Genomic DNA, 23,434 nt, shown 5'->3' with positions numbered 1-23,434 from the left:
GGCAGAGCTTTCTCATTTACAATGAAGTGCACCTGCCACACGTGTCCCTTCTACAGCTTGTGTAAGCTTCCCAAAATAGGGCAACACAATACGACCAACCGTTACACTGTGACTACTTATCCATAACAAACTTAAAAATTTTTGATATATTAAGGGACTTGAACACTCATACAAATAGGCCCACATTTGCATGCATTAAAGTGAATATACAAACAGTGATTTACAACTACAAGACTCATTTTAAGATGTAGACTTATTTAGAATAAAGCCTCTGTTCTCTGATAGTATGAGTCAAGAATAAAACCGTAGTGGCCAGACTTTTTGTGGCTTTGCTGGCCTTGTCTCGGTTTGAATCATATCAAATCAAAATGATTATTTCTAAGCCTAGCATCTGTCTCTCTCCGTTCTGGTACTTTAAATATCCTCAGTTTGCCTCTTTCAGAGTAAGCACCAACTAATAATAGATAATAGATAATAGGCAAGTATTTTCCAGTTTGTTAACCATAAATGACACAAGCATTTAGGAAACAAAATACTGAATTATCAAGTTGGAACATTTTCCAATCAGCGTCACCTGCTCTCCTCTCACATCACTCCAGCAAGACTCTCAGCTTCACTTGCTTAACACTATCTGCCACTTTAATAACACATTCTGTCGCTGTACTTGACAGTCTTTAAAGGTTCACGCATGCCTGGGGGCACGAATGACACAAAACACACTCCTACCGACAGTGACACACCATTACACTGATATACAGGTGGTAACAACACAGCAAGGTATGCTGCAATGTCCCAACAAAGACAATGAATGACACTGAAATAATAAACATGAATATAAACAACACTGGATTTAAAATATTTTCAGTCCAATTCAAATTAAAAAGGATTTTTTTGTCTAAAAATCACTTGTCACTTGAAATACCATTCTAGTATCCGTGTGTATGGATAGAGACCTTATTTTGATGCAACCAATCAAAGCTTGCATGAAGCAGTAGCATCAATGTTCTGTCATAGGTAGAGCTGACAGTCACACTAAGGCAGACAGCAACTACATAACAGAAAAGCCAGAAAATCCACATTAGTTTTCCTGCTAAAGTATCCTCCTTATCTGATGTACAAGCATGAATACACATCTCGTCTGAATGTTAGCTTGTTGAATGAGCAACCAGCGTCATAACTTAACTAATGTCAGTTTGCAGGCTAGATTGCTAATTAACTGCTCAGCTACAGCACATCCAACCACATCTAAACACACCTACAAATGTCACCGTCGATATCACTAACGACATGCTGCCTGCCCATGACATGCAGCTACGGCACAAGTATGTTGACTTTGTTTCTCATTTCCTACGGTGTAACACAGACACTCTGGCAGCCTGCCAGCTGCTGTCAGTCAAACACAGACACTGGCACGCCCCTCCAGCCGGCTGGGATGAAAGGAGCATTTCTGATATTTCCCTAAAGACCATTTTCATCCTTACAACATTCTTAATAATATAAAACTTCTAAGAATACACTGAAAGTATTTTAAGCTGATCTTGTTGAGTAACACTGAAACATAACATTATTAAATGGTCAGTATACGAGGCTTTGAAAGGTAAACTCTGTTTTACTCCTAATGAAAGTTAACATTAGTATTTTATAGACTGCAGTATGCTTTCTTGACATCATTGTCAAACAAATGCAGTTAATTAGTGTCAGGTGGCTCAATCATCCATCCTGAACAACTTGTGGCAACTACTTATGCGTGCTCCTGAAAAGGATTAGTCAAATCTGGGCTTTGGTGAGGACCCAAAAGCATGACCAGGACATGGGAGGGAATTGGCTTAAAGCTGCCATGACACCCACCACTTCTGCATCTCACAGTTGGGCTCACAGCTGTGGTTTATGAAGCGTGCCTCATTGCCCATTCGGTAGCTGTCAATCACCATGCCGCTATCCAGGTTCAGACAGTAGTGGCCACTGTGGGAGAAGTACTGCTCCATCATACGGCTCCTGAAATACAGTAGGACAGAGGGGGTAGAAATTTAAAAGAGATGCTTTCATTAATTCCCATGTCAAGATAATTTAAGTCCTGAGGAGAGAAAGTAAAACAGGCAGAAAAACAGAAGCAGGACATTCTAAATCTTCTGACATTCCAGATACTCTCTGGGCCATGTCCACCACATAACACAAATTTGTTGCATAATACGTAGTCTGATTAACTCACCTAAACTCTTGTTCGCTAACAACCTCTCCCAGGTACTCAATGATAAACTGTCCAGTGCGAAGGGACTCCTTGGTACGGATGCCCCAGCCCTTGCCCTCAGCACGGAAACGTTCCAGACACTGTACCCACTCATGCCTCTGGATGCGCTGGTTGTCACACTGATCACCACATGGACAGGTGCTGGGAGAACACTCAGCAAAACTCATCCTGGGGAAATAATCAATTCATATATAGAGTTAGGCCGCTATTCTCTTTTTGAAATCTAACAGGACTGCATTCTCCAAAGGGAAACCTGTTAAAAGCCACGATTATACACTGTGATTTGTCTATTACCTATTCAGGCAATCATCCAGGCAGCTTTTTTCAGTCGGGTCCTCATGAGGTCTACAGTTGCATGTAGTTGTTTCATAACCAGAGAGAGGCTTCACATCCACATAGACATCTGTGACAGAAAACGTCAATTTTCATTCAAAGTTACCGATACTCCAAGTGCAACCAGCACTGAGAGCATCAAATATTTTTAACTCCTGTTTTGCCAAAAGTTCATATAATTTATAGCAAGTACTACAACAGTCTATGCAACCAAGGCAACCAAAACTGTAAAACAAAGACATGCAAGCTCATACATTTATTAGGCTACTAATTCTGTCTGGGTCACTGCAACAAGGCTGGATACTCACTTGATCTGATCTTTTTATAAAGAGGGACATCTGGTCTCTTGTATAGCTGAAACACAAAAACAAAGTGGTGAACATAAAGGTAATAACAAATACTTCTGTGAGTCTCCACTGAAGCTCTACCTTTTGAAACTACTGCTCAGTAATTTACTGCGAGCATGGAAAAACCCTAAAAACAGAGCTCAACATGACTGATCACCTGATCGTGTTTCCACAGCCATAAGATGTCATAAGGCAACTGAAAATCAATGCGCTTCTGTCTCAGGTACTTCCCTGAAAAAACAAAGCCAGAGAAAGATTTTTTTTGTTTTTTATTGTATCACAGCTGAAAACATAGGTAACCATGGTAAAATGAAGAAAGAAGTGTCTGTTTACTATAGTCAGGTTTACTTAGTTATCGGCACACTGATGAGTAATCCAAGAAGTCCTCCAAATGTGCAATAAAGTTATACAATTCAAGACTCACCAACATGTATAGGAGCTGGAAACAATCCATACTCATGTTCCCCTGGTATATATTCCAGCTTCTCTTTCTTTAGCTGCAGAAGTTGACTCCGGGGGCTACAAAGTTTAGTACAGAAATTGTAAAATGTAATGGAAGTTCACCAGCAGTATTATGGCACATTAAGACATCAGAAGTAAAAAAAAAAACCAAAACAAGACAAGATTTAGCTTTCCAGGGAACTCACTCTTCAGTCTTGTACACATCAGAGTAAAGCCCTGCTTTCTGGAACTTCTTCTTTGGAGGTCTAGCTGGTCTCTTCTCCCGTGGGCTGTTTATGGCCATGGGCGGAGCTTGTTCCCTGGATACGGTGCCTGGACGTTCTGGGGAGCAGTGGCCATCTGGCTTGTTTTCCACTGAGCTAAAAATAGAGCCATGACTTTGTTTCTAGAGACTTAGTAACTTTTTAGTATCAGCACTGAATCTTCTTAATACGACTGTAAATTTGTGTCAGTGTCTCACATCTGAGACCCATCTGAGGTATAAAGGTTAATCTTCAACGGTGTGGTGACAATGAGCTTACCCACGAAAGTGCTGCAGCTCCTCCTGGGTAAGCCAACTTCTTCCTGTCCCAGCTCTGGACCTTTCCACCAGGTTGCCCAAGTTCTCCTCTCTTTCCGGCAATCGCTCCTCAGTCTCTTCTACCTCCCCGTCCTCTTCCTCGTCCTCTTCTTCCTCATCTCCTTCTCTATCCCAGTGCTTCCTCTTCTGACCTTTTCTACGCTGGCCCTGGACTACAGACTCAATAGCATCTGTAACAGTGTCCCCCTCCCACCCTCTGCCCCCTGGTTGCCGTTCTCCCCCTCTGTCCCTGTGCCGGTTCTGATTCAACTCAGCCACTGGCGGTGGGGATGGTGGTGGGGAGGGTAACGGGTGTTTTCTGGGACGTCCAGGGCCCCTCTTCTTCACCACATTGTTCCCTGTACGAGCCTGCCTCTGTAGCTTTTTGGCACGTAGGATTTTGTTGACGTGGTGCAGGCTGTGTTTGGATGGCTGTGTCCGATGGGAGTGGTGGGACAGAGAGACATCCAGGCAACAGTCCTGAGCGGGGGAACGGCAGGAGGAAGAAGCAGAGCCATGGGAATGAAACAGAGAGGGTTGGTGAAGGTGCTGTGGCCGGTGGTGCAGTGATCCTTCTGGACCTTCAGAGGTTGAGAGGGCTACACCTCTTGTCTGGATACCTGATGACCCTGGTCAAAGAAAGAGAAAATTAGTGCTGCACATGCAACATCTGATCCATCGACATTACAAGATAATGCTTCACTTTCCACACATTTTCCTCTCTCTTCTTCTTGTATTTATTCATCATTAGCGCCCCCCCCCCTTCCTCCATGTCTGACCTTAGAAAGCACTTCTTTCCTTTATATTTGAGTCCAGGCTCAATGAAGAAGGTTGTAAACATGTTGCTGGGGTGACAAGGGGGTGACAACATGATAACTTTTCATTACAGTCATTTTTCCCCACACCACACCTACTCCTCTGTCAGTATACATCTATCTACATCATTTCCCTTTGGTCTTGTGTGTCAGCCAAGTCACCACCCTTGGCCTCCTCTACCTTCACGGTGCAGTCTGTGACCGCTAGTTGACCCCAAGTCCTGAGTTCTAATCCAGGATTACACTGGCACGGTTTGAACTGCAGCATGCTGCCTCAACAGGGACCTTACGGCTTTCCATCTCCCTTACTAACAAGGACATCACTCCTAGTCAGGGAGCATAAGGAGTCACAGTGATAAAGCAAGATCGTTGCTGAGGAACGATGTCTTACATCAGCAACATTATCTCAGCCCAGGTGCTGGGTGTACGGAGGATTGGACCAGGCCTCACACTGTGGGCTTTTGAAGGAAATGTCTACTAAATATAGCATGTTAACAAAACACTCCACCCCTTTAGCTCTGGCAGGAATGCTATATCAACTGTGGCCAACTGTGGTCATCCACACTCACAGAGGAACCAGTTTAGGTCATTACACATGCTTTTATTTTGCCAAGCCCATAACCACTAGTAAAAGCTACCAAATGTCAGACAGCATATGCACTGGAGATTCCACTGTGTTTTTTAAGTGGATTTTTTTCCCTAGAATTGGGGGCCCATTCCTCTTAGTATTTTCTTTGTACAGATGGGGGAGAGCTGAGGGAGCTATGGAAACAGAACAGATAATTTTCCAGTGTTGTTTGATCTGGCCACAACTGAGATATAAATGGTTCCAGTTACCATGTTTTCTCAGCACTATAAAGAATCTTCAAGAGGTGCACAGGCGTCAATGTGAAGAGATCAAGCAAGATTTGAAGACCCCTTCCTGTACCATATGTCAATGTCTGAAAGGGTTACTGCCAAAATGCATAGTCCTGGGATCAGTACTGGATCTAACTGATTGATCTCTGTGCCAAAATCACCATAGCTGCACCAAATCATCAAGCTCATTAGACATTAGCCAATCATATTCAGCCACAGTATTCTTGATACAAATGCATCAGAACTCATTTTTATTTGGTGTACAATAGACTCTCATAACAATGCCAAATTTATTTTTTTTCAAAGTACTTTCTGTGCTGAATAGCTCATTGAACCCAAAGGCTTATAGGGCTACATTATTGATATGGGATTCAATGCAGTGAATGGAATATCCAAGAAAAAATAAATGCAAATTACTCCCTATTATTGGTAATAGTCAGTATACAGAATCCTCTTTGTTTTAAAGGAACTATGCATATATGCTATTGTAACCTTTATACCAGTTTATCAGTGGATGCTCTGCTGCAGGCAGCACACTCATGCCAAAATATTTAACTCCAACTTCGACTCACCTATCTCTCTCCTTTCTGCTGATGTTGACCGGTCCTTCCTCATCGGCCGGTCCATGCGGGAGAAGCTGGAGTTCTCTGTGACTACTTCAGTCTTTCTGTTCCTGCCCACCTTCAGTGAAGTGCGGGTGAGAGCAGAGGCAAACAAATTTGTAAGGTTTGGAGAGTCATGGACTCCTGGCTCTGCATCCTCTGTGGGGGTGAGAGGTTCCTCATCCTCGCTGTCTGAGCAACCTGCTGGGTCTTCAGCCCGTCCATCTGAGAAGGGACCCTGGCCAGGAGCCACATGACCCCGTGAAAGCTTAGAGTAGTCTGCCTTTGAGCTACCCATCCTGAACCAAGACTCTACTGGGAGATGGCCTTTTGAGCTGTTACCCAGTGCAAGCCTGGAAGGGCCTAGACAGGACATGGAGCCCTCTTTACGCTTGTACCTTTCTGCAGATGAGGATGAAGAAGAAGAAGGGGAGTTGGCAGAAGTGGCAGAAGTTTGCTTGCTGACACCAATGCTGGAGGTATCCCGTCCAAAGCGACATCGCTGTAAAGACTCTGCCATTCCCAAACTGCCAACTCTCTCTCCTTTGCCTGATGCTCCACTGTCAGAAATCCCAGCACTAGTCCGACTCTCTGATCCTCCTCTTGCAGCCTCTTCCCTATCTTCCTCAGCACAGCGCTCTCTGTGTTTGTGTCTGTGTTTGTGTTTGTGGTGCCAATTGAAGGAAAGTTCAGAGGACATAGGTGGGTACAGGACAGGGGACCTTCCTCCTCCAAGGTACTCCTGCCTAAGCAGCTTATGTTTCTTCTTGTGAAATTTGGAGGGGTTCAGCAGGAGATGCGAAGGGTGGTGGTGATGCATGTATGATGTAGGGGGAGGAGGAGGGAAAGACGGTGAGTGGTGAGAGTGGTGGGATGGGGCTGTGTGGGGTGACTGGTGGTGTGGGTGGGTATACAAAGCACTAGCTGGAGGATATCCTCTGTAGTAGCCCAACCCCAAGGGCCCAGAGGAGTAGGGAACACTGTAGGAGGGGTGGTAGAAACCTCCACTGGAGAGTGGAAATCCAAGCCCAGGTACAAAGGGAACCTCAGACATTGACTCCCTCAGTTTGGGAGGCCGACCCCGTTTCTTCTTCATGTCTGGTTTACGAACATAGTGCAGTGGGTCACAGGAGTATGGATGGGAGTAGAAGCTGCCAAAGTTAACCCTGAAGATTGTAGGCAGAAGGTCCCTGTGGACATAATGATGTGGAGGAGGGCCACCTGTGCCCCCTATGCTACCACTGGCCCTGCTCCCAACTCCTGGCACTCTACTTGTTCCTGGTGCAATGCCTATTCCACTGCCGAGCCGGTGCCCTGTGGTACGGTGTGCTATCCGTATTTCACTCAGTCTCACAACTATCTCATCCAGCTCAGCCAGGAAGTCTGGGTCATGCCGCCGAGAGCGTAGCTGTAAGTATTTCTTCTTGCGTTTCCTTTTCTGCCTCTTTAGCTTGTCATAGCCTGGACACCCATGGCTGCGGCGTTTACACTTGTGCTTATGTTTCTCCTTGTGTCCCATTAAGGAGGAGGTGGGAGCTGCTGGGTGAGGTCTCCTGGGATCAGGTGATGACCTCGCCCCGTGAGGTGATGGAGACGGTGAGGGATGTTCCATGAGCACAGTGGAGTGGCGCCGCCTGCCTCTGGAAGTGAGGCCCACCCCTGGACCCAGAGCCGACCCAATGACCCCTGGCATTAATAATCCACTACCCATGCCGGATGGCATCGCAATTCCAACCAAGCCACCCGTCCCTCCGGCTTTCTCACCACGATCAGAGGTGCTGTTATTATCTGTTCCTATACCACTGTCACTGGGCACTGTCTCCTCACTGTGTGACTCACTGACTGGTGACGGAGTGGCTTCTTTTAACTCACTGAGAGGGGCAGGTGACGTTGGATGAAGCGGCCTGGGAGGGGAAAGCTTATGGTAATGGTAGTGCTGCCTGTAATGGTGGTGGTGGTGATGGTATCCACGGCAAGATGACTTTTTCTGGGAAGCTGCTGTGGCCATAGATGATGACGATGAGCCCAGCCCTGTGTTGCGGGGGTTGGGGGCCGAAAAGGTTGGGGGAGGAAAAGAGAATGTGTTGTGGCTATGATGGGTGTTAGAATAGTGAGAGTGACCTGCAAAGTGCACTGAGCCTGGCTCCACAAAGCTGGCATCACTGATGGGACTGTGCCCCCCACTAGACTGTGAGAGGGAAGGGGAGGGAAAGACATCTGAAGAGGAGAGCTGGTGCTGTTGCTGGGACTGTGACTGATGGTGATGGAGAGGGGAAGTGGTGTTTGGGCATAGGAAGGGGTCTGGTGGTGGTGTTGTAGCTGTGGCATTAGTCACTGCTTTTGGTTTACGACCTCTCCTCTTACCCATGTATATTGTGCCCTTTTTACTGACATTAATTTGTGGCCCCAGTTTTCCCCCAAAAGAAGCAGCCAGGGAGGATAATGACTGAGTTGCAGCTTCCACAGAGCCAACCACCCCACTGGTGGTGCCTTTAGGGCTATCTTCTGTTCTCGGGCCTAGCAAGATTTGACTGAGAATACGCTTCCGTTTCATGCTTTTCATCTTATTGATTTTGCCTATAATAGTTTTCATGATAAGCTGCCCATTTCCTTTGCTGCGGAATCGTTTGTCTCCGATGTCCCCTGACTCTGGAGCCAATGTAGGAGGCTGACCCTCCTGGGGTAAGGTAGGAGGAAGGCGCTTAGGGCGTCCACGTTTTCTAGGCATAGGTTTAGGGGGGTTCAAGTCCACCTCCGGATGAAGAACAGGGGGGTCCTGCTCTTCTTTGGACTTCAGTAAAGATGAAAAGACCTTGGAGGGGGCCAGCTTATTAGGAAGGCATCCACGGGCTGGGGCATCAAGCCTTGGCATTTTAGACTTCGGCCTTCCCCTTTTCTTAGGCTGTGGCGGGAAGATCTGTGATACTGAACTTTGTGGCACAGGAATTGATTTGACCTTATTTGGGTTAGGAGGCCTGCCCACAGGTCTTTTAACCGGTGGTGATGGCATTTCCAAGCTTGTAGATAAAGGCAAGGTGGTTTTGCTCTGGTCGAAGGAACTGTCCTGGCCTGCTCTCTGACTCGGCGTCTTGTTCATGATACGAGTCCAGCGAGGTTTCCTTCCTCTGCGTTTTTTCAGAGGTTTGCTATCCTGCTCTGTGGGAGAGTCTATGGATGAATCAGGGGAATCATCTCTAAGAGGTGTTTGTGGGCTTTCTTCACCGTCTGGCTCTGGTGAAGAAGCTGCCCTTTGTCTTACAACTTCAGGGGGACTGCTAGTCCGACCAGGTCGGCTACTATCCCTGTTGGGACTGCGCTTACACGGACTAGAGCTCTTGCCCCTCTCAACTCGTAGTGACTGATTACTAGCCCCCTTGTCTTTCCCTTCTGGCTTTCCTGTTCCTGTTGGAGGAGGACACTTGGTCAAGTCTCTGGGGCTGTCCCTGTCCTGCTCCATCTCACTTGCACTGCTTTCCTCTGCCAAGGCAGGACTCTCTCGTGCATGGTGTCCTTGTGAGGGAGCAGGTGAACCCAGGTGGCTCACTGCACTCACTGTCCTCTGCTCAGCTGAGGTGGTGGAAGAAGATGAAATGGGACAAGATGGTGAAGATGTGGTGTGGGTTAAGCAGTGAGTCGGACGTGACTGTGTCTTAGAAATGCTACTGTTGCTGTTGTCACTGATGTTGTCCTTTGACATGGCAGACAGGCGGTTATTGCCATAGGTGAGTGCTGGGCTGCTGCTGCGACTACTGTTGTTGCTGCTGTTACTGATGTTGTTACTACTGCTGCTACTAGCTTTACCAGGACCTTCTGTGTCATCCTTTCTCAGTGGAGTCAGGGTGGGTGAAGTTTCCATAACACTGTCTTTGTTCCTAGAACCATAGGGCCGACCGGGTGGTCGTGATACAGGGGGTGGCGGAGAAAGGTGTACCATTCTTGAATACGTGTTCCTGTTGGCCATAGCCCTATCTCGTTGCTTGGCTGTGGGGGCCATAAAGCCTGAACTTGGGAGAGGAGGAGAAGGGTCAACCTTTGTGGGTTTGGCTGGCTTAGGGGTCTTTGACGGTGGGCAAGTCGCTATGAGTTGAGCTAATTTCTCAGTGACTGTGGGTGTTCCCCAGTTTTGGACACCCTTTTCCTTGTCTCTCTGACTTTCAGTGCTGTAGGTGTACTGAGGAGGCTTAACCCCCTCAAAGTTTGGTTCCTTTGTTGCAGGTAGTGGTGGAGAAGGTGAAGATGTTCGAGGGTTGGGTAGAGGTGTTGGTGTCTTCTTCCCAGAGGGATGCGTTTTGCTGTCTGGTGGAGGGCGGTGAAGATTAAGGGGTCTCTCAGATGTGGTGGCTGCTTTTGAGTCTGGCTTTGTATCAGACTTGCTATCCATCTTTGGTGAACCCTGACAAAAAACAAGAACAATAAGATGGCAAGTGATTAATGAGAATAAGCGGTAATCGTAGAAAAAGAAATATGCTGCCCAATTTCTAAATTACACAGATGTATGCACTTGAAAATATTGTGCTGAAGTCATACTCTAATATCTAATAACAAATTTAAGAGGAATGTGGCAAAACTAAGAGCAGCTATGGTGCTTATGCCACTGAACGCAACACATCTGGCCAGAGACAACTAAAAGGACAAATCAGTAATCAGAAATAGGTTTCTATACACAAGTGCAAATTGCAATTCACTGATAGAATTTTCTGTCCACGGCTGCTTCCCAGGCATGCCCATGGGGGGAAGTTACACTCAACTCAATAACACTTTTCAGGGTCAGATTGGGGACAGAGAGGGAGAGCTAGAGAGAGAGGGGTCGCAGAGGGGAGGGGCATATAGAGCACATGGTCAGGCAGAGACAGAGGACGGACGACACAGACGGAGGGAGGTTGGAGTGGGCGGTGCATGATGAATAGAGACAGGCCAACAGAGAACACAAAGAAAACTAAAGAAAAATTTATGCTCTGTCCTTTATTGGTTCAAAAACATGGTGATTATTAGGCTAAACTTCTTGTGGACCACTGCCTTACTGTTCGCTGTATAATAAGATTTTAAGGAAATAAGGTAACTGTACACAAAATAATTTTAATACACTGATGAACATGCTGACTGTCAAGACTGAAATTTCACATTTGGCAGAGTGTGAATCCTTTGTCAAATGAAAATGCATAAATTTGCTATGCTCTCCCTCCTTACCCTTTTGGCTGGAGCACTCCCATTCACTTGGGAAGGTGACAGGGTGGTAGTGCAGGCGGGAGGAAGAGGGGGAGGAGGAGGAGGTGTAAGAGCTATAGTAGAGGGGGTTGATGAAGTCAACTGGACTGGTCTGTTGACACTGGGACTCTTTTCCCTCTCTTTTTCTCTGCCTTGTGAAGGGCTCTGGCTCTGACTGCCAGGAACATCACCCGTAGCCCCTGTACGGTTTCCACGAGTGCTCCCACCTCCACGCCCTGTATGCCTCACAGTGGCCCTGAATGCTGGTCGGCACACATAATTCTCCAAGATCTTAGGGGGCTTCTTCATGCGTTTAGCTTGAAGGCCAATCTTAAGTTTGACATTGCCCTCGGACAGGCTGCTCTCTTTGATGGAGAAATGAGACTGGTCACCACTGGCACCTCCTGGCCCATTTGCTCCTGCTCCTCCTGTACCAGCAGAGACAGTCGCAGCACCCTCCTTCTCTCTGTCTCTCTTCTTCTCCTCCTCTTCCTCTTTCTTTCCACTCCCTCCCTCCCTCTCTCGCTCCCCTGTGGGGGTGCCTGAGAGAAGAGGGGGTGGAGTTGCTGTTCCCCCCTGAATCTTTGGATCCATCAGAACTTAAGGAGGTGTTCAGGTTTACTAGGGAGGGGATGTTGTGGATACCAGGTAGAGTTTTTGTTAGGGGGTGGGATAGGGGCGAAGGGGAAAAGGGGGGAGGGGGATATTGGTGTGGGTGAAGCGCTCCTTGTTTTTAGGTGGCTTCTATCCCTTCCTCGGCTGTCCAGCCCTCTTTCTCCGTCCTTCAACTGTGGAGGTAAAGACAGATATAACGGAGAGAAAAGAAAAGGGAGAGTGAAGGAGAAAAAAAAACACATTAGTGGTACAGCACAGAACATCAACCAAACACTGACAGTTTTAAACCATAATGTTTAATGAATGATGGTGGAAAGCAGACGGAGGGCAACAATCTTTATCATCTATTTGGTTAGAGGCTGTCCTTCATACTGTCTGGGTGACTTTTTATGGTGTGTTCGTCCTCACAGCCTATAACAATCTGTGACCCACTTACACGGCCAAGGTTCTTCTACCTGAGAAATGTGACCTCAGGCTCAAGGACTCTGAAATGTCCACCTGAGAACAACAAAGCCCACAAAGTCCAGAATCAATAGTTAATCCCACAGTGCTGCCACATCCTTCCGAAGTGTTATATGATAAGATGCCAAATGAGCAATCCCTTTAGTTACCTCATTAGCTGCAGTGAAAATGGGTGCATGTGATAGTGGCAAACTGCTCATACCCTGTGTTAGTACAGCAGCAACAGAGAGCAGTATGTTTCTTAATTATGCTCCTTAGAGGACAGCCCAATTCAATGAAGTTGTCTACAGCTCCCTGTGGCCACTGAGCGATTTAATGCGGATTCGCCCCCAAGCAGGTGCTTTCTCTGGGTGAAGTCATTTGGAGGCAATTCAGAACAGTGACCTCAGCACATTGGGCCCTCTGGGACTAGACAGAGGATCCGTCCGCCTTTCCCAGCCTTCGCCAGCAGCAACTGAAAGTGAGTGATAGAGCGTCAATGTGCCGGCGGTTTCTCTGTGCCCTACATTAGTGGAGAGCACTAAAACAGCCACTTAATGGAGCCTCAGGAAAGTCATACAAGTCGTCACATCAGTAAAGTGTCACAGATGAGAGAGAAAAAAAAAGAATCTGCCCTATACTGAGTCCTAGACCTTGTTTGTTTTGGATCAAGACTGTGGAAAACAGTAGTAGAGATTTTTTTTTGTTGAACCACACAGTAAACACAGCCTGATTTTTGGAGTCTGGCCTGTAGTTCCCCCACGCCCTCTTTTCTGTGTTTACTTCAATTACTCAGTCCATTTCGCCTCAAAACTGCAGACTCCCCCTTGCTACACATACCACACTCAAATCACACCTCCCTCTTCTCTCTAACACTCCATCAATCTTTGTGTTCTTTCACCCTTTTTATTTAAGCTTTTCCATCCTCTTCCTGAGTCTATTTCGCAAACTTGGAAAATAGTAGTAACAGCACACAACTAAAGTCATTCTGTTCCCACTTTAATCAAAAACACATTTCACCCCCCCCAACTCTGTTCCCTGTGCACTTCTTTCACAGGGTGACAAATGTTCTCCCTCGTTCTTTTATACCAAACACTTGCAGAGATACTACATGCTTCTGCTGCCTGACACCAACTATGTCAAAAATAAGCCACTGTAGTATTGAATGGTGTGAAAGGCTACTAACAATAGTATTGACAATAGCCTCCCAGAAAGTCAAAAGATTTCACTCACCTCTTTGCATGCTAAACCAGGTCATTTACTGGCATTCGTTCTCCCATAAATGATCTGACACGACACCAAATTGCTTTCTAAATCACGACTGATAAGATTCATCACTGAAGCAGGTCATTTTTATGTTTGCAATCTCCGTACTTTTGTATTCACAAAGCAATTAAGACCGCACCGCAGTCGTTTCAGTTTTTACAGTCATAATACAACACTTCACAATAACTGTGCTACTGGTTTTGTAGACAGATATCAGTCATGCTTGTCTGTCTTCTGCTTTTACTTTCAGAGCAGTAATCAGAAGTTAAAGCATAAAGACAGGCACATAACACAAGAACAAATGTCGGATAATAAAATGAAAAACAGAAATTCAATAATCAATATTAGGCCAACAATCTAAGAAATGGCAGAGCAGGCAGGAACGTAGTAAACAACTTCCCGCGCCCCCTCCCATTTCTTTCCCCTTACTCCCTCCCTCCCTCCCTTCTTTTACTCCCTCCTCACTTTTGCACACGTTGTTCATAACTGCTGATTTCCCTTTGGCCATAGCAATAGTATCCACCCCCCCACCCCCCCCCCCCCCCCCATCATTCACATGAAGGCTGGCGTCTGCGCTCACAGCACCGTGTCATTTCCAGGACTTTTACTCCATCGGTACACGGTGCTCAGAAGGGGAAAGCAGCCAAATTCCTTTACTACTACCACCATTAGTTTATATCATCCGACAGCGTAAGTGATCAAAGATTACCGTAACACAACGTGGCCTTAAACGAAACGGGAGGCTGTAATGCTGTAATGTTTAAACCCTGGAAGATAAACGAATCGCAGTAAAGGCTGCAATAAATCGGACTGGAAAGACAGGTGTCGCTCAGACCGGCACCATGTAAACACCCTCGGTACGTAGCTGCCCAGGGAAGTTCACTCCGTGTTATTAACTGAACTGAAATCCAGTGCATAGGAGTCGTGTATAACATTTCAATTAATCGCACTTTCCCTCGTATTATGCAAAAACGTGGTTGGTCGGCAGCTGAACAAACCAAATAACGCTATCATCTTTCGGTTTCCTGTACAGCCAACACTGCCCCTAAAGGGAATAAATCATGAGTCTGCGAACAGTTAACCCTAAATTTCATTCCAAGTAAACATATTCCGTCAGCAAATTCATCCCTGTTTAGTCATACTCATAATTACTGTTTCAATCGAAAGGAAATCCGGCCTCAGATACACGCTCTTGCAGTTTCTGAAAGCCGTTAGCGTGACACTGCAATGCATGCAGTCGAAAAACAATTTTGCACAACATCTACTCGTGGGTACACAGACTAACACAATCTGATAAAGCGACCTAACAAAACGGGAACAGTGGGCAATCTGATTCGATGAAACTACACAGAAACAATAAAATCAGCAAATCTATTCAAATGCATCATTTTCACATGACATTCACTCACCTCTGTAATTGTACAGAAACTGTGTTCACATTATTTGGCTCTGTGTCCTCCCGTCGTGTGTATCAACGTGGTGGCCACATACTGTATCTTCCAAGTGCTGAATTGCCAAAACCAAAACATGAAAAAATGTCAGACTCGGGCCATGCCACTGTTGTTTTCAAGATATGACGAATGTACTACGAGCTAAAAACGACAACCTGAAAAAAGGGTTTTTGTCCCTAGTGTTGAAGCCACAACTGCACAACAAATGTTTATGCTGTTTAGGGATGTACTACAAAGGTTATAACAAGGTAATAATCTTAGCCACATAGCCACAAAAAAATCTCAACCAGTGCACACTGCTCCTGACCGCGTAACGTTATAAAAAAAATCTGATTAACCTTGCCACCTCCAAAACACAAACTTGCGATGGTGTACGCTGAGTGCCAGCATGTAAAGCATCCCCTCCACCAAAAAAATGTATTTCTATAATGTTTACGATAATAATAGGCAAGGTGGTAAGGTAATATGAGAATGGCGTGTCCGTTTGGCGCTCTACATAACCCATATATTGTGAAAGGTTTGTTTATATTGTAAAAAGCTAGCAGCTAAGTTACCATCCGTCCAATAATAGACAGCCTGTGCTACGTTTTGTATCAATGGCACTGGCAGCGGCTAACTAGCCATCTATCAGCAGCCTGTCTGAAGGCGATTTAAGATAATATCTCCCTGTATAGCTTTAACTTATATTGTATGTATGCTGCAAACGAGGGGCAAACGCATACAGCTTTAAAACTATTTGTGTAAACCGAGTGAATATGACACAACCCTGAACAAGTGATGCACATAATCTTACATCTCCGTCACATTCTCGTAGGCACTCGTGTTACTACATCTCAGCTACGACGGCTAACGATGCACTAGCAAGTCAGCTTAACCAGAAAAATCCCCCAACGTTGGTTCAGAGACAAACGCACGATTTAAATCGACTGAAATACACACGCAAAAATGTGGCGAATTATATTCCTGTGGTCTAAAATAACAGATGCAGCGCCGTGTAGGTTATTAAAAAAACACTAACTGTCAACAAAATGGCGGCTGCGTTGAATCAACAGAGACCCGAAATGGATCTCCCTCTATTTCTTCTTCCTCGCTGCTAAAATCCTTTTTCCTTACAGCAACTGGTATCCGCAATATCTCCCGAGATGCTCCGAAATCCACTCCGACACGCCGTTAGCTGGGCCTGGATGTGTCAGCACGGGCCTCTCTCGTTAATCGGGCCTCCATGTCTGCTCAGCCCGTATCGCTACTGTGTCAGTATAGCACGGGCATTCTCAGTCACAGCGAGGAGGGAGGGGAGGAGGACGAGGAGGGCGGAAGGGAGAGGGGGAGGACGCGGTGAGGGGAGAGGAGGTGGAAAGGAGAGGAGAGCAAATGTCGGTCGTACGCGGTTGCGGCGGTCCTTGGTCATTGACAAAAATGTCTGTGTTTCATTATTTCACTATTTTCGGTTGCTGCGGGAAGCCGTGCGTTGGGCTGGTCGAGGGTGTGTTTGCTGGTATGCATCAGTCAACTGTCAAAGTGGCGGTGCCTGCCCCCAGCTGCCACACAGACTATCAACATAACGTTACAGTTCATAAACAGGCCCCCTAGCTTATAAATAAATCATTCTGCTGTATAAGGATGTTCGGTCTCCTGTTCTGTTCTGCGCTCGGCTAACTGAGCAGCACACGGGTGTTATATTCATCTGAAATATGCGTTATAATGGAGTAATCAGTAGTTTATTCGGGAAAAAGAAGGGAATATCTGGTTCTAGTAGTTGCTTCTCTTTTCAGTTAAATATCATTTTAAATTAAACATCTTTTTTTTTCATTCAGCTTTCCCTCCAGCTTGTAAAATAAACGATTAATTGATGAAAAGAAAAAAAAACTGATTACGAAAATCATCAATAGTTGCACATCACAAGTTACACGTGGTGCAAAGTGACACCTTGTCTTCATCTCGATAATTTTGCCAGATCAACAGTCCAAAACCCCAAAATGATTAGTTTACAATAATGCAAACGAGAGAAAAGCAACACATCCTTACATCTGAGAATCTGGAACTAACCAATGTTCAGAAATTTCTGCTTAGTTAATGGCATTAATGATCATCAAAATTTTTAACAATGAACTTTCTGTCATCAGTCATTTAATTAACTGATTGTTTCAGCACTATCTTATAGTGCACTGTATTCTGCTCCATAGCCAACAATTAGACTGATTAGACAATTAGTTATTGTATAGACTGCGTTATAATGATATACTGAAACAGTAGGAGTATTTTATATTCCTGTCAATTCTGTGAGATACTGCTTTATTCTGTTTTATTGGATGAGAGTACTGTATTCTACAAGCAAACATTGCTATTGTATTCTATTATATTGAGATCTAAGAGCTGACAGAAAAAAAAACTCTCATCAGCACAGAAAAGCCTCAAATATGCACTCAAAATGAAACTGCCATGATATTCCAATGTTTAAACAGGCTGGTTGGTAGACCAATAAAAAGTCTACAATATGACTGTGAATACGTGCCTCAGAATCTCTTATGATTGGGAAGATAAAAGAAGGTGCAGAGGGTGAGGATCACACGGTTAGGCTTTAATAACAGCTTTAAACAGAGAGGAGCTCAGTGCTAAAGCAGACTGGGTGTGAAAAAAGTCAGCAGAATGTACTGCGTTAAGAAACAGTCTCACCAAGAGCCTTAATGCAAAAAATGTTATTTCATAACTCTGTGAATTCCCAACATTTTGAAAACCGCTGGATGCTCAGTGGTGATCAGTTCATGACATCAGAGTCAGTCATTGAGAAATCCACCTCAGAGGCAGCGTAGCGAGAAGGACACCACCACATCTCGTCGGCAAACTGCACGGTCCTTTTGCGTGTGCCGTGCATCTTAAAAACTGTGAAGATGTTGGAGCATGAAACATACGGGTCCTTAGCAGAAATGTGTGAATTAAGTGAGAGTTGCAGCTTCAAATTATGACTGTGATGCATGTGATTTATTTCATTTAAAAGCAGTCGGTGCATGCGAGGAGGTCTGAGGTGACAAGTGCGTCTCTTGAAAACAGTTAAGGAGGTAGAGTTGCTTGACCCGTGTCTTAAATCGACTGCCTCTCCTGTTGCTCCGTCCTGATGGAGCGAGTTTCCGGGGGTTCAGATGTGGGCGAGAGGCTGTTGTCGACACCGTCAAGGCTTTTTCGGCATACTGGGCAGGTATCATGCTGTGAGAGGAAGAGGAAAAAATTATTAGTCAGTGGTGTAACGAAAGAAAACATTTGTGCACATTTTGGCAAAAGGTGTCTTGTGCTGTCGTCACAGCCCTCAATTCAGGATGTGTGACACACTGTTAAAACCTCCATGACAAATCTAACAGAGACCTTCATACCCTTCAGCCCACTGACCACATCCACTCCTTGCTCCTTACCAGCTCCAGCCAGGGCACTATACATTCACTGTGGAAGTAATGAAGGCAGGGTAACTTCCTGACAGATTCCCCTAATAAATACTCCTCTCTACAAACTGGACACTCCAGCCTACAGTCTGGGAGAAAGACAAGAAAAACAAAAACAGTAAGTATGAGTATGTGTGCAGAAGCAACACCTCAATGATCTGTTTGAGCCACTGCTGTTTACAGGTACTGTGCATGCAGGCCAAAAAAACATTCATTAATGTCTTATTATTACTCATGATTCTGGTGTACATGGCTAAGTGGTCTCTTTACAAAAAAGAGGGAGAAAAGAAAGACACAAAGAGGGAAAGTTAAGTCATGAGAAGGTAAGGAAGACAGAGGAAAGAAAATATACTGCAAGGAAAAATGTGGGAGAGTTTGGGAAAGGCAGAGGGAGGAAATGTGACAAGGGAAGGAAAGACAGGAGGAGGAGGAAAGGAAAGATAAGGCCAGGAAAGGACTGTAGTGAAGAGGTAAAGATGGATGGAAGACACAAAAATAGAGGAAAAAAGGAAAATAAAGAAAGGATAGATTGAAGAAGGGAAGGCAAAATAGGAGAAGGAATGAACAGACAAGGGGAAAGAAGGAAGGAAAAAGGGATGCAAGGAAAGCTAGGAGAAAGAAAGGAAAGATAAAAGAATGAAAAGAGAGACACAAGAAAGTTTACGAGGAAGGAAAGAAAGGAAAAACAGGAGCAAGAAAAGAAAAAAGAACAGAGTAGCGCATAGATTGTTAGATAGTGTAAATGTGCCTTATTGTTCTGTAGAAATACTCCAATGCAAATCTCAATATCAAAAGTCAAACTTTTCAACCCAGTCTCCTTACGTGAGACGTGTCATGTGAGACGTGTCATGTGAGCCCCTCCCCCCTAGTCTGCTACTACCTGTCTGTTCTTGAGAGATGCAAACTGTTGGCAGGGATGAGATCATCTCCTTTTCTGCAGGGGGTGGACCTGCGTTCTCCAACTGTCCTAACAACTATAGGTGAGTGGGAGAAGAAACAAAAGAGTGGAGGGTATAAAAGTGGAGAAATGAGGGGCGGAGTGGGTAACGGAGGCAGCGAAACAAAGAGTCGTAGTGTGTCTAGACAAAGAAAGATGTAGGTGTCAGGACTGGAACAGTAGTTATGAAAGAAGTTTCTTTATAAACGGTCGACAGAGCGAGAGTGAAGACAAAGAAAGCTATGCTAAAACCAATAATGAGGTCACAATGCTTCGAAGGTACTTCTGCTACCACTGACCTCTGTGATGACAGCGTCCAGACCTCCCTGACCCCACGCATAATCTCCAGGGTTTCCATACAACTGTAGCATGCTTGATCTGAGAGGCAAACAGAAAGCAAGCAGAAGAGAGAGAAAGAGAGAGAGAGGGAGGGGAGGGGAGTTGTCATACAACTTAAGATGAAATCAAAAGTAAATGATGTGAATCGAAAATTTAAAAAGTGTTTACAGCGCAGCTGGTGCGGCACCAGTGTTTCCGTTGTTGGCAAACAGGCCAGCCAAGAACTGCTGCACGATCCTTGAAAGGGCAAAAACAGACAGCAAAGATGTCTGCTTAGTGTGCTTTCAAAACACACGTGTTACTGTGTACTCAACTGCCTAAATCTGTTGCTAAATCAACTGATGCATGCAGCTGTTCTCTTCAGCTCGAATGACAGAAAAACTCATCCTGCTTAAAGAAAAAAAAAACAAACACCTTTTCTTACAATCAGAAATGTATAAATTTTAATCCTTACACACACTGAGGGTAAACCTGCCCTGAACCCTGACTGGTAATCTTTATTTGTATTAGAGTATTAAGGTTTTGCTTTCGATTACAACCGGTATATTACTTTCGCTCCAAAGCCACATCCCTCTTCTCCCCTGGCTTACAGCATTGTTTTGTTCCCCAAAAATGACAATACTGTGCACTATATAAATAACGTACTCCAAATTTTAAAACTCACAATTAAATGATAGCATAACTAATTCTTAAATAGGTACTACTTATAATAAACCTCATAAATATTTAAAAAGTATTCAGTAACTGAACTTACCCTTAACCACAAAATAGTTACACCTTATTAGCTAACCTGCTTTTATATTGTCCTAGTATATACATATGTGTATGTGTGTGTACAACTACACTGCAATTTGTGGGCTGTAACATTAACTTGTTAAATCACTCGTTGAAGCAAATCAATTCTGAAGATACTATGAAAACAATATTGTTGTTTCGGTTCCCAGTCAAACTGTACATTAATTTCTGTGCAAAAACACACCTGTTTAAGAATTTAAACTGCTTGTTGGTACTATATGTCTATATTTAACTTACTTTACTGAATGTCACAAGACATAAGATAAAAGAAACATAACAGGCGTACGAAACAGATTTTACACTTTCTGTGTACCATGTCCACGCACCCTTCCACTGCAGGCCTTTGCTCAGGCCTGGACGACCTCTCTTGTTCAGGCTGGGGAGGAGACTCTGCTTCACTGGACTCTGCAGAGCTTAGCGACACCGGAGAAGGACGACTCTGACCTGAAGATACTTGCTCACTGTCGTCTGGGTCGGACTCTGAGGAGGGCGGATGCGACAGCAGAGCAGAGCGCTCCATAAACAGCAGCTGCCATAACTTGGAGAGAGACCAGAGAAGCAACGTGTCAAACAAAGCCTCAATGAAAGAGGAGTGTTCTTATTAAAATGCCATTTGTATGGACGCATTTGTATACCTCTGAGAACAAAGAGTCTGAATCCTCACTGGACGATGATGCGCTGTCTTGCAGGAGACTAGACAGCAAAAATAAAAATAAGATTTATTATCAGTGGAATGTATGGATTGTAATTCTTAAGACATGCTTTAAAACATTTTTACAAACCAGAGAGTAAGTCTCTCGATTAGATTCTAAGGACAGTACATTTAAACGTCGAAACTGAGTTGTACCTGGAGTCTTCTGTCACCTCCTCAATGAAGCCAGAGTCACATGTGGGACAGACAAAATCCTTGAGGAGAACAAAAAAATGCATCAAACGTCTCACCTAATTCCAAAACTATGTGGTTTAACCTATGACACAAACAGCTTAGAGTCTTCTGGGAAGGTTTTTGGCAAATTTATGGCACCTGACTGCAGAGATCTGCACTCATTCAGCCACAAAACCATTAGAGAGGTCACCATCATGCCCTCGATTGGTGTTTCAGTTCGTCCCGGGGTGACTGATGGGGCTGAGGTCAGGGCTCTGTGCACATTAGTTATGTTCTCTCACACCACGTTTTCCTTCCCAAATGGTTGCCCCAAAGTTGGAAGCACACGATCGTTCAAACTTTTAGTGTATGTCGCTTTAGCATAAGGATTTACCTTAACGTCACATGGGTGTCCACATATTTTTGGTCATGTAGCCTCGCTCTCTGATGCACACTGGATCCCTCCCACATGCAAACACACATGCGGTTTTGGCACCATCATAATACCGGTGCGTAATTGTGCCATGGCAAGTGTCAGCTGTGCATCAAATGCGGTTACTTTTACAGTTTTGCTCCGAAATGAACCACCGGGAGAAATAATTAATTTCCAGCAAAACTCAGTTAAACCCTTTCAGTTGGGCTTCACTGAGAGCCAAAGGGGGGCAAAACAAATCTGGCTGCAGCCCTAGAGCACCTATTTGCGGCTTTAAGCCACGATACAGTTCAGAAAGCCATGTACCCTACGTGCTGCTGGTGCTGCTGCATGTGGTGACACCCGACCAGCCCCTTTTACGTCTCTCGCACGCAGTTCACAGCAGACAACTGGACACAAAGTCGCCAAGAGTGGTGCTTCTAAATATGGCAACGTGAATCACCAGATTTGACTCCCTCTCTCTCTCTAATGTAAGATCTTAGTGCACGCTGTGCGCACATAAACAATCACCAACAGGCTGTCGTATGTGCGCTTTTGCGATCCCCAGTGAGTATAAGTTTAAAGCAAACGGGTAGAAATCAATCAGATAACTTTGCACGTTTTTTTTTAAAGGAAAGAAAAGCTAAGAAAGACTTCTCAAAGTCTTGATCCCTCCCTCCATGGGCGCATAGATGACTCACAGACCAGAACGTGTGGGATAAGAAAACACTCTCTCACTCACCGGGAGTTTCGGGTTAGTTTCACATTTACAGCAGTGACAGAAAAACCGGTGTTGTGGTGTCTCCGCAGCCTCCGCCATCTTCACGGTGAAGCGCAGCGCCTGACGTCGGTGTGGCAGCCCATAAAAGTCCGAGACGGATCAGTCAGTTCTGGAGGGTTTGGTGCCCGGGACGTGTCAGAAAACCAGCTGCAGATGGTATATTAATATAGTTAATAAGCAAGCGACACACACACCACACTATCAGGTTTAAGAAGGATTTTTTTTTTTTTTTTTTAGAAAGGTGACGTGAAAACAAATGAACTTGCCTCGGTCAGTGCTGTAAAAAACAAACAAACAAACAAACCAAAACAAAATAAGTCGCAAAAAGAAACCAAGAATAAAACGCAACAATTTGTCCTGGGTGCAGTTTTCTTCAAGTATGCTGGGTGTCGCCAGAGAATTAAAAAAGGTGGCTCTTGGTGTACTCAAAAACAGAAATTTCGCGCAAACATACTGAATCTTGAGGGGATCCGTAGTTCCAGTGGACAGCGCGACCCGAGCGGTTACCTAGCAACGCAGTGCCAGTTAACAAACAATCTGTATGTTGGGTATGGGTATGTTAAAATACTGAACTTGTATAAATACAATATTAAAATACACTGGAGTTCATCTCAGATCAGAAAGCATCATGTTAATTATCTTGAGGAGGTAATAATAACTGCGGTAGACTGT

At 44.9% G+C, this 23,434-nt stretch overlaps 2 protein-coding genes across 6 annotated transcripts in view; both read right to left on the bottom strand.

The window, feature by feature from the left end:
* The window catches only part of ash1l (ash1 (absent, small, or homeotic)-like (Drosophila)), a 28,176-nt gene extending 11,572 nt beyond the window's left edge, over positions 1-16,604 (bottom strand). For 2 of the 3 annotated variants that reach the window (XM_046417560.1, XM_046417562.1), the window contains exons 1-12: positions 16,316-16,604; positions 15,161-15,257; positions 11,412-12,217; positions 6,195-10,617; positions 3,912-4,578; positions 3,576-3,749; positions 3,353-3,447; positions 3,086-3,159; positions 2,890-2,935; positions 2,543-2,651; positions 2,210-2,416; positions 1,849-1,995 (exon numbers count right to left, since the gene is read on the bottom strand). In XM_046417560.1, coding sequence (XP_046273516.1) covers positions 1,849-1,995; positions 2,210-2,416; positions 2,543-2,651; positions 2,890-2,935; positions 3,086-3,159; positions 3,353-3,447; positions 3,576-3,749; positions 3,912-4,578; positions 6,195-10,617; positions 11,412-12,023 — 6,554 coding nt within the window. In that variant the 5' untranslated portion in view covers positions 12,024-12,217; positions 15,161-15,257; positions 16,316-16,604. Of the gene's footprint in view, positions 1-1,848; positions 1,996-2,209; positions 2,417-2,542; positions 2,652-2,889; positions 2,936-3,085; positions 3,160-3,352; positions 3,448-3,575; positions 3,750-3,911; positions 4,579-6,194; positions 10,618-11,411; positions 12,218-15,160; positions 15,258-16,220 lie in introns of all 3 variants that reach the window. The other variant, XM_046417561.1, reaches the window with a different exon arrangement.
* Positions 16,605-17,759: 1,155 nt separating this feature from the next.
* rnf115b (ring finger protein 115b) lies at positions 17,760-23,366 on the bottom strand. 3 transcript variants are annotated; one of them, XM_046418035.1, is made up of 11 exons: positions 23,217-23,280; positions 23,029-23,039; positions 22,724-22,909; positions 21,552-21,610; positions 21,340-21,397; positions 21,031-21,242; positions 20,078-20,146; positions 19,870-19,948; positions 19,514-19,607; positions 18,584-18,722; positions 17,760-18,403 (listed from the first exon to the last, which is right to left on the bottom strand). In XM_046418035.1, the coding sequence occupies exons 3-11, from the start codon at positions 22,799-22,801 to the stop codon at positions 18,187-18,189; spliced, it is 1,005 nt and encodes a 334-aa protein (XP_046273991.1). In that variant the 5' UTR covers positions 22,802-22,909; positions 23,029-23,039; positions 23,217-23,280; the 3' UTR covers positions 17,760-18,186. The 3 variants fall into 3 exon arrangements, with proteins under 3 accessions (XP_046273991.1, XP_046273993.1, XP_046273992.1); XM_046418037.1 differs by having other exon boundaries at positions 18,607-18,722; positions 23,029-23,354; XM_046418036.1 differs by lacking the exon at positions 20,078-20,146 and having other exon boundaries at positions 23,029-23,366.
* Positions 23,367-23,434: the final 68 nt, after the last annotated feature.

The sequence above is a fragment of the Scatophagus argus genome, chromosome 17, assembly GCF_020382885.2.
Source record: "Scatophagus argus isolate fScaArg1 chromosome 17, fScaArg1.pri, whole genome shotgun sequence".
Classification (NCBI taxonomy): Eukaryota; Metazoa; Chordata; class Actinopteri; family Scatophagidae; genus Scatophagus; species Scatophagus argus.
Note: the sequence above shows the minus strand (reverse complement) of the source record. Positions and strands in the feature narration are given on the sequence as shown.